General features: G+C 44.9%; 2 protein-coding genes across 2 annotated transcripts in view; both read right to left on the reverse strand.

Annotated features, from left to right (window-relative positions):
* The window catches only part of cfap52 (cilia and flagella associated protein 52), a 30,310-nt gene extending 29,215 nt beyond the window's left edge, over positions 1-1,095 (reverse strand). The window contains exons 1-2 of the mRNA XM_063201892.1: positions 943-1,095; positions 555-754 (exon numbers count right to left, since the gene is read on the reverse strand). Of these exons, the coding sequence (XP_063057962.1) occupies positions 555-754; positions 943-1,003 (261 nt within the window). The 5' untranslated portion in view covers positions 1,004-1,095. The remainder of the gene's footprint in view (positions 1-554; positions 755-942) is intronic.
* Positions 1,096-2,856: 1,761 nt separating this feature from the next.
* On the reverse strand, positions 2,857-10,289 carry LOC134457233 (TBC1 domain family member 24-like). Its single transcript, XM_063209131.1, has 8 exons — positions 9,935-10,289; positions 8,035-8,112; positions 6,639-7,584; positions 6,290-6,445; positions 5,189-5,252; positions 4,971-5,069; positions 3,805-4,102; positions 2,857-3,005 (listed from the first exon to the last, which is right to left on the reverse strand). The coding sequence occupies exons 1-8, from the start codon at positions 10,287-10,289 to the stop codon at positions 2,857-2,859; spliced, it is 2,145 nt and encodes a 714-aa protein (XP_063065201.1).
* Positions 10,290-10,610: the final 321 nt, after the last annotated feature.

Genomic DNA, 10,610 nt, shown 5'->3' on the forward strand with positions numbered 1-10,610 from the left:
TCTCAATTAACTTCATTTAACTGTAGGCCCTACTGTGGGTTATAGAGACCACAAAGCCTGTTTATTTTACACCGGAAACAACACAATAAATTAATATAAATTCCAAGGGAAGGTTGACTTTAATCAACTTAATAATTTAATTAGTCCTTTTAGTTTTTAGTTAGTCTTAATTAACTTCATCTAACTGTAGGCACTACTGTTGGTTATAGAGAACACACAACCTGTTTATTTTACACTGTAAACAACACATTAAATTAAAAATAAATTCAATTGAAACTGATTTGAATTTCCTCTCAATTGGCTAATTAAGTTTGGCATGGAAACACAGATACAGTAGATTGGATCATATTGTTCTCACATTTGGTTTAGTAGTCCCATAGGTTCTTGGTGGGAGAGGAATGGTGAGTAGAATGGATGAACTTTATTAGGTGGGAAATGATAGATTATTGCTATGGGATAATCAAGCTAAGCAAGGTTGGTCGGGCCATCAGTGCTGTGTCATGCAAGTATACTCATAAGGCGCACACTTGATGTTTACAAGGTCGGTGGCCTACCTTGAAGCCCATGAACGTCACTTGACCGGACGCGATGAAATTCCCACTTTTGGACACGGCGACGCAGGACACATTGTTGGTGTGTCCGTGAAGAAAACTTTGCCTGTTGGTTTTCAAGCTTTTTAAAACCACGGTGCACCCGAGGGGGTATATCAGGTGTTCTCTATCGGGGTGCACCCTGAGTCCGGAGCCTACATGCCCTGTGGAGTAAAACATCATTACGCACGAAAATTACACTGCGTTTACGCATGCGCTGGCCTGGAGTTTTCACGTTAATTGTAAAGAGGCGCTTATAGACAAAAGCTATTAAATAATCTACGGTACAACAGTATGGGATAGCTTACTAATAAACAGAAAACGTGGAAGCCCACCCCTTGCACTCTCTTACCATTGAAACCAATGACCGCCTCCAGTTCAAGATGAGACACGTCTTGGATATCGCTTGCCATCTTTGTGTCTTGCTACTTTTTTATTTTTTATTTTGAACAACCCCCTTTACACCAGACTAAATAAACCCCCCGGAGAGTTTCTATCGCTCATTCGAGCGCCTGCTCACGGGCAGCTTAGAGTTTGTTTGGAGTCGTTGCTTGGAGACGCTTTGTGATGTCACCGACACAGGGCCGTAGATAGAGAGCTCTGCACCGACAGTCACATTTGAAACCCCGGTGTTGCCCCGGATAGAACAAAAAGTGGGCCTAAGTAGAGCAGTTTTCCACTAAAGTAGTGAACATAAAAAATAAGACATTTCATGATTTTTCTAATTAAGTTGCGCGCGCACATGCACGCACAGACGCTCTCTCTCTCTCTCTCTCTCTCTCTCTCTCTCTCTCTCTCTCTCTCTCTCTCTCTCTCTCACACACACACACACACACACACACACACTCTCTCTCTCTCTCTCTCTCTCTCACACACACACATTCTCTCTCTCTCTCTCTCTCTCTCTCTCTCTCACACACACACACACAGACACACACACACTTCTTTTTCTATGATCTTCTTCTTATTATTATTATTATTCAGTTGTTTTATTCATGCAAGTTGTTACGTTGTTTTTTATATTTTCATATATCTGATGTTTTTTATTTTATGTGAAGCACATAGCATATACCTGTGTATGAAATTTGCTCTTAAAATAAAAATACCTTACCTTACCTTACCCACGCAAACACGCACGTGCACGCACACACATACACTGACACATTTAATAAATAGGCCAAAACTGTTGTGACAAATGTAAGGATGTATTATTGGCAGTGACTATAATGTCCTGTAATATTATATCTGCAGGACTGAAATAATCACTGTGAGGTTTTATGCTGAAGAACACTTCCATCCCTCTTTGTGTTTCAAGGGCTGTATACCGTAATAGTAGGCCTAATGATAACAAAACCATACACAATACAAATGTTGCATTTTATTTGTAATACAGGTTATATTTGCATACAAAATCGAAAATTATTCAATTATAAATTATATTTTATAAAATGGAGTGGAGAAGAAGAAAGACAGAGGAGTTTACACAGATTCACAGAAAGCATAAATGTCCCAAGCTTCTTGTGACAGGATCCTGAAGTGGTCAGAAGGTCAGGGATACAGACAGTAAAGTTTGCAGTGTACATTACATTATACAAGTACACACATATACAATTTATTTAACACTACAAACACTGTTGCTACCCATACGGCCGAATTGCATGATGGGGTTTAAAGTAAGTAACAAAATGTACTGTGAAGTTGGTCTACTCAAGCAGGGGCTGGTTAGCCTCCAGTGAGGGAATTAACACTGTTAATGTATCTTGGTCACTCAAGAAGAAGAGGCCTGCTTGATGCCCCCACAATTCCAGAAGTCAGGAGGCCTGCAGAGCAGTGTTGTCAGATGGGGCGGTTTCCCGCCCAATTGGACTGCTTAGGATGACTAGCTGTGGTTAAAAAAAGGCTAAAAGTGCATTTGGGTGGGTTTTTCTGCACATTTATGGCCACAGAAATCAATAGAATTTAGTTCAAATTGGGCAGGAATGAATGCTTCCAGGCGGGTTTCGAGCATTTTTTGGGGAGAGCTGGAAATCATCAGCCTCATCTGGCAACCCTGCCGCAGAGGGCTGGGAAACACCAAGAGAGTACGACCAACACTGTGAGTGTCTTTTTGAGTGTTGAATTAACACTGCAAAAATACCAACTGTGCCGTTGGTCCACTCAAGCAGGGTGCAATTACAATGAATGTTAAATTTGACTCTCAATAAGTGTTCACACTTTAAAGAGCATTGTGTATTGCAAAATGTCCCACGACGAAGGGGGACCAAAACTACGGCTGCTTGATGCCCCACACCTCCAGCGACTGGATCCTGAAGTTGTGAGCCCAGCAGAGGGGGGGGCTCTCGAAGGTGTCACAGCGCTCCGAGAAGCCCTCCGTCAGCGCCGCCCGCAGACACAGCGCTGACCCTCCGTTGCCACCTGCGGGTCAGACACGCACGCTGACGTCAGTCTGGATGTATACACTGCAAATAATGCACGGCGTGCTGCATGGCACACATGAAGTGGTCATTTCCCCGAATTGTTGACTGTTGACAAGACAGACGTGTTCTCTTGCACATAAACGGTGCTACACATAGGGGAAGGGAGGTGAGCAGTGAATAAGTCTCTCGCCTATGGGACTACGGCCCTCCCGTATTAGTGGTGAGGGGGCCCTTATCTTGATCTTGGCAGGCAGTATGGGGGCCCTATCAGTGTTTTACCCTGAGGCCGTGTGCTATTGCCCTGTCACTGGTGCTGTTGCTGTTCGTCCTGCAACTAACATGACTCCACTAGTGTCTACCAACCAGCATCACCCCACACAAGCAATAACCTCAAGGGGTTCTTTTCTGTTTGTGTGTGCTGGGAAAGCACTCCATGCAAAGATGAGTTTAAGGAAGCTATGAACTGGCCAACTCTAAGCCACTGTTTCCTCACTTTTATTTTATTGGGTACCCTCTTACTCTCCTCTATTCCAACACAATGTGGCTACGTAGGCTCCATGTATACATTACTATTACATTTTTTTCATGTATCCCTGCAGTATACTTTTGTACCTCTTGAGACACATAACCCCTGGTTGGGGATCACTGCTGTAAACAACCCAGCTATTTGTCTAGCCAGTCATTCCAATTGTCATTTCAATTCCACTTTCTTTAACAACTGCTATGCATACACTGTGCAACTCCAGGGAACCATGACTAGTTATCTGAAAATAAGGACAGAGAGCTGAGCATCTTACCGATGACGAACTGATTCTCATCCCCGGCCATGAAGAGTGAGGTTAGCCGCCGTCTCGGGCTTCCTGCAGGTGACCTGGGGCTTTGCGGAGACTGTGGAGGGGTGCTTACAGACAGGAACTCTGCCCTGCTGTCACTGAACTCGGGTGATAAAGGTGACACGGGTGATAAAGGGCACTTGGGTGATTTGGGAGACAGTGGTGGGTGAAGGTGTCGTGGCTTCTGGGACTCTTCGTTCTTGTTCGGAGCTCCAGTTATCTGGGTAATAGCACGCTGGTAGCGCTCCATGGCAGGCCTGAGCTGAAAGAAAGCTAGCATTAGAATGGGACTAAAAGACAAGACTTAAGGAGACCAACACATATTGTTATAAGTAATAGACCTACATGAATAAATCATTAATTAATCAATAATTTGCAGTTGCTATGCTAGTGCTACATAAATAATTTTTTATTTGATTTTAAAAGGGCAGTCATGGGTAAGCGGTCAGGGTGTCAGGCTTGTAGCCCAAGGGTTGCCAGTTCGATTCCAGACCCACCAGGTTGGTGGGGGGAGTAATTAACCAGTGCTCTCCCCCATCCTAATCCATGACTAAGGTACCCTGAGCATGGTACTGTCCCACCGCACTGCTACCTTGGGATGCCATTTGGTGAGGCATAAAATGTCATTTCATTGTGTGCGGTAACTAAGCACTGAGTGCTGTGGAGTGCTGTGTCACAACGACAACGGGAGTTTCCAAATTGGGCTTTCACTAAAATGTCGTAGCCCCTTAATGCGCGCCGTACCTCCAGTGGCACACCGTAATATTACGGTGTGCCACTGGAGGTACGGCGCGCATTAAGGGGCTACGACATTTTATTTAGTCATGGAAATGGGACTACCATAGCATACTGGTAACAACAAATTTATAAAGCCGCGTCTTAAGGGGTTAAGATGGGAATAGGCAACTGTTTGGTGAATGATAGGCTCATGCTCTTATTACAGAAGGCAATATGGTCTACAAAATACTTAAGATACAAACTTGCAACTTGATATCAATGGGAAAGAGCTCAAAGGAAAAATGTGTCAGTACAATGGCTGGGCAGCAATAAACCATACCGTCTTACATGGTTAACACAAAATAACTGAACATGTTGTCAATGCTTGACAAACACAAAGATTAAGTACTTACTGTGAAAACAAAGCATTCCCCAGTTCCATAAAAGGAGAGTTCCTCTCCACTATCCCTCTTCTGTCCCATCCACTCGCATGATAAGTAAGCACCACAGACCTTCAGAATTCAAAAGATGAGAAAAAAGACACATGTGAAGTCAAGTGCAGTGGAATTATGACTGTGACGGAATACAGGAAATCCCAAACACACATGTGAATTAACATTAAGGCTCTTACCTCTTCATCTGAAGTTCTGAGAAGTAAAACAGTTGGCTTGAAGCCCACAACCTTGGAATATAACCTTTGCAAAGAAAAAAGAAAGATGTCGTACATGTAATGACAGATAAATAATGACTGTCTCTGTTACAGTTGCTGGTTGGTTGTTTATTTGAGCGAGGGTATTTCTAGAACAAACATGGGTAGACACCTGTTTCAAAGCAAGCACCCATGACCTGCCTGAGAGCCTTTGACCTTTGATCTGTGAGTGTTTTGGCCAAAACTACTATAACGCCGGTTCATAGGATAACAAGTTAACACTAATAACACTTGCATGTACGAAGATGTTATGCAACTGTGCTGTTGTTTTGACTGCTGAACTGGGATGCTAACAATTAAAAATATTGACATTAGGTTTAAATTTTAGTCTGTGTCTAACTGTATTTGCATGACTCTCACCAGAGCCTTGTGTATCTCGCTCAACTTTGTGTGCTCACACAAGGAAAATAAATGAAATGCAATTGTTGTTTCAGCAACAATGGTCACTCACATGGACTCACTCATTGACATCGATTCTGTAATTGTATCTGTATTTTCGAATCGAGTAGTTAAAGTAGCAGCTCTTTTAAAATGTCAGACAAGTGTTTCACCAGTCACGTGTAAGGATTTTTGATAAAATCACGCCTTCGGAGAACTACGGCTATGGCATAGCTCCAGATGGTTGTTGTGAAGCAAGGCAGAACCCAACCATCTGGCGAGAGTCAGGTTACAACTACGTACATTATGTACAAATTTGAATTGACAGAAAATTGTGCTGAGCAGGTGCATAGGCATGCACAGATAGGGACAAGAAAAGTGTTAAGGCACCTGCCTCTTTGCCTTGCTGGACAAAAAAAATGCTGTTTTAGAAAGTTCCTCTTTTTGACCCCCCCACCCCCAGAATATACTGTGGTCCATGTAAACATGATAACCTACAAATGCTTAACGAGCAAAAGCAAGTCACAATAATGCCCAAATATAATATACAGTATGTCAGCTGGTAGTTCCACATGCCCTCTGCCTGCCCTTGAGCACCTGCCCCTCAAAATGTCTGGTGCACACCACTGAGCCGGTGAAACTTACGAAGAGAGGCTTCTGTCGTGGTCCTTAGTGCAATACAGCTTAGTTGGGTTGAAGAGGGCAAAGCGCTCAGGTATCCAAGCCCAGACCACCCTCATCTCCGTTTGAGTCACCACGCTCGAGTTGATCTTAGCCAAGTCCATGGTTTGATAAGACTGCCTGTGATTTCAAGAGTAATTTGGTTTATTTGCAGAACAGGGTCTTAATCGTAGTATTTTTTTTGCAATTTCATGTGAGACAGGTTCTGTGCCGTAGATTAGAAACATGAAATCTGTAACAACAGTAAGAACTTGTGCTGAACTAGTGGCGAACCACAACGTAGTGCCGCAACCTCAGAGCCGATCCCTCTTACCTCTGGTGGATCCCCCTGCAAATGAGGGCGTCTTTGTTGGCGTTGAAGAGATAGTTGAGCTCCTTCCGCGGGGGGAGCTGAATTTTGAAGGCCTTCATCAGCAGACCCTCGGCAGTGACGTGCCTGGAGACGTTCTGCACAAAGCTCTTCATGTCCCTCTTAAAGTCCTCCACATAGGACACGCGAGACGCAACGGACACCTTGTACAAACAGAGCAGCGCCAGGGCGACCCGGTACAGAACCTTGTAACCTTCTAGAAGGTACACATCCAGAACCCGAATGGCGTAGGTGAAGGGCAGGTCGGCAAAGATCCACATGATCCAGTCCGAGTAGAACTCGAAGAGGTTCTGGTGCGAGCTGGCGATGAGCTTGCGGATGCCGCGGCAGTACTTGTTGGCCAGGTCTCCGAAGGTCATGCAGGAGGCACGGGAGGTGTGGAAGGTCTGGTCGATGTAGCGCTTGGTTGGGTCAGTGTAGCGCACCAGGCTGCAGATGCTGTGGAAGCACTGGGCCTCGTCCTCGCTGAAGTGGAGGAGCAGCGAGACCAGCGCCGGGAGGATGGGGCAGAAGGTGACCTCGGGGAGGTGCTTGTGGATGCAGACCAGGATCTTCTTGACCGAGTTCAGGCCGGCCGTGTTGAGGCAATACATGGGGATCTCGCCATCCTCCATGAACACTGGGAACGGGTGCGTGCTAATCTTTTGCTCCTCAAAGTGCTGCGCGGTCAAGCGTTGGTAGGACTCGGCGTCCTGAGCGGTGGTGTTGGTGGCGATGTTGTTGATGATGTGATCATAGGCTTTGGCCCTCAGCGTGTGAGGTATGGCCCAGAATGCTGTGCGGCCCATGGACTTCAGCTCCTCGTGGTTGCTGTCCAAGATCTTCCTGTAGCGCACGGCCGATTCGGGATCGATCTTCTCCCACTCAACGTACTGTCCGTACTTCATACCTGTAAATGTTGTAGAGTGTGTGTGTGTGTGTACATCCAGACAAGTCATCATCTCAGGTGCATCTTGGATTTTTCATCATTGTGCAAACCAACTCTTTGAGCTTTTCGCTTTGACTCAATGAAGTCTACATCTAGAGTGCAACATTGCCATCAAAGACATTCTACATGAGAAACACTTAAGAAACGCCCATAGCAATGAACAGGGGTAACACCAATATAGAGTGTGCTTGCACATCTTCCACCTCTCTGGCAATAGGAGCCAATTACCCACTGACCTGCGCTGTCATTGATCCAATGATCATCTCGTAAGCAAATGCTGTTTATGCACAGTTGAAAAATATAAAGAAATAGCTGCCTGAAATAGCTGCCTCGAGGTGTCACCAAGATGGCCGCTAAGTGGATGGACTTATACAGACGGACTTTGTTACCATGTTGTATCAAACCTCATACCTGAGCAAGAGCTGATCTCCCAGTTGTCTGGCTCTGTGATGGTCATCATTTGCACACCTTTCAGACTGCCTCTACTCCCTGAAAGAAAAAATGAGAGAACATTTTACCACTGGATTAAACAAAAAATCGTGTAAGAGAGAAAGACATGTCAAACCCTGCCCAGCCAATGCAAAGGAGTGTGCTCAAAATTCGGTGTCCTAAGGGGGCGTTGTCCCTCCATCTTCTTCTCTTTTTGTAATGTTTGCACAAAACGTGCGCTACCGCCATCTACAAGGGGACATTTATTCTCAACCTCAAGACTCCGAAGGTCTCCAAATCAAAGGTCTCCTAAAGGGGCGTTTACCCGACATCACATGGATACCGGAAAAGAACCACCCTGATTTATCTTTCTCTTATATACGATTCTCTGATTAAACTTGGGACGCTTTGTAAACAGGAAGTAAATGTCACATAGGGTGCATTCCAATATGCGGACTCCCGTCCTCCCTTGCTCACGTGCGTGCTTGTGATCTCATGATGATGTCGCTGACGACAGAAAGTCAATTCAATATCTTGCAAAAGCACAATTCTAATGCCATTTTCAAGCAATCGGGATGGTGAATGAAAAACTGTTCCCCAAAAGTTGTGGCTCGGCTGACAGCTGGGAAACTTTATTGTTTTCTTCACGGAGGCAGGGCCAGGAGGCGGGGCGATGCCACAAGCACAAGTGGAGGACGGGAGTCTGCATATTGGAATGCACCCATAGAATGATGATTTAAAAAAAACAAAAAACAGACAGAATGTACCACTGGCTCAAAGTTCACAGTGAAAAGTAAATGGGCAGTCATGGGTGAGCGGTTAGGGCGTCAGACTTGCATCCCAGAGGTTGCCGGTTCGACTCCCGACCCGCCAGGTTGGTGGGGGGAGTAATCAACCAGTGCTGTCCCCCATCCTCCTCCATGACTGAGGTACCCTGAGCATGGTACCGTCCCACTGCACTGCTCCCCATGGGGCGCCACTGAGGGCTGCCCCCTTGCACGGGTGAGGCATAAATGCAATTTCGTTGTGTGCAGTGTTCACTTGTGTGCTGTGTCACAATGACAATGACAATGGGAGTTGGAGTTTCCCAATGGGCTTTCTTTCTTTCTTTTTTTTTTTTAAAATGACGCATAAAATGCCTAAAAAAGGTTTATGTTTGCCATACTATGAATATGAACTCATGAAATGTAATCATTGGTTACAGAGTAAAATGCTGTGTTAGGTCAACAGAGCAGGGACGGGCAACTTTCATGATATGGAGGGCCACATTTTTTCATCGTCAACCATCGGACACATGACCAGGGATCACACTGCAACTCAAATAGCTCAAGATGCAGTTGGTTGCTCACTGACAGCCGATATTTTGGCTTGATTCAGAAGGAATGTTCTCTATTAACTGTTAACAATTGTCTAATTATCTAATTACATTATCTAATTACAATTGAGTAGCCCCTTAATGCACGCCGTACCTCCTGTGGCACACTGTAATAGATATTGAAAGTTAACTACTATAGTACTGCACTACTATGACAGTGCACAGGGCCTTTAGTAATACTTTACGACTTGGTCATTGCCATTGTGGTAACAGCTGATTTATAATGCCGTGTCTTAAGGGGTTAATTCAGTAATGTATTGAAAAATATGGTCATTATTTATTTATTTATTTATGTTTTATCTAAGGGCCACGCTGAGTGAGGATCCGGGCCGCATGTGGTCCACGGGCCTCCAGTTGCCCATCGCTACATGACTTAGACTACTCTGGGACCAAAAACACTGTAAAATCAAACTGACCATCTAAGTGTTGAATTAGCACTGCATTTTTTTTACTGCGTATGTATCCACAGGAAATGTGTCTTTAAACGATGCATTCAAAATGACTTACCATGCAAATCTTTATTCATGGTTGCCTTTGACCTTTTGGACGGAGGTCTGGAGGCACCACTGTTGCCATGCTTGTCTCGTTGCTGTTCCATTGTGCTTTGCAATAAGGCTTTGGCTGTCAGTTTGACGGCATCTGGAACGGTGAAGCTCCGGTCTTTATATTCTTCGCAGCTCTCAAAGCTGTAGAAGGAGCGCGATCGGGATCTTCTCACTGGTCTGTTGGCAGAAGCAGCAGCATCGTCTCGAGAATCTTGATGAGTCTCCTTTTCCTCATAGAGTGACTGTGATCGTCTTCTGGAGGTCAACCGCGAAGGGGCCAAACTGGCGAACTCGGACGGTGGAGAAACACTAATCATAACTTCAATTTTGGTTTTTTTTAGTCCACTTTGAAATGTAGCATCAGAATATGTTCTTTTCCTATCGTGTGGCAGGACTGGAGACATATGAGTGAACAGCAGGAGCTTCTGACCGGTGGTTTTGTTGAAAGAGGGAAATTTGAAGTCATGTGTGATAGGCTGCTTTTTGTGATGGTGGTGGTGATGGTGGTAGGCTATCTGGTCTGTTTACGTGCTCACCAGTCCTGGAAATTTTCCTTTGCTCAGGTTGCAGCCAGCATACACTGCATACATGATACTGTTTCCCAAATACACTATTCCTCAACCTCAAACAGCAGTCTT

This window comes from Engraulis encrasicolus, chromosome 1 (assembly GCF_034702125.1).
Source record: "Engraulis encrasicolus isolate BLACKSEA-1 chromosome 1, IST_EnEncr_1.0, whole genome shotgun sequence".
NCBI classification, from domain to species: domain Eukaryota; kingdom Metazoa; phylum Chordata; class Actinopteri; order Clupeiformes; family Engraulidae; genus Engraulis; species Engraulis encrasicolus.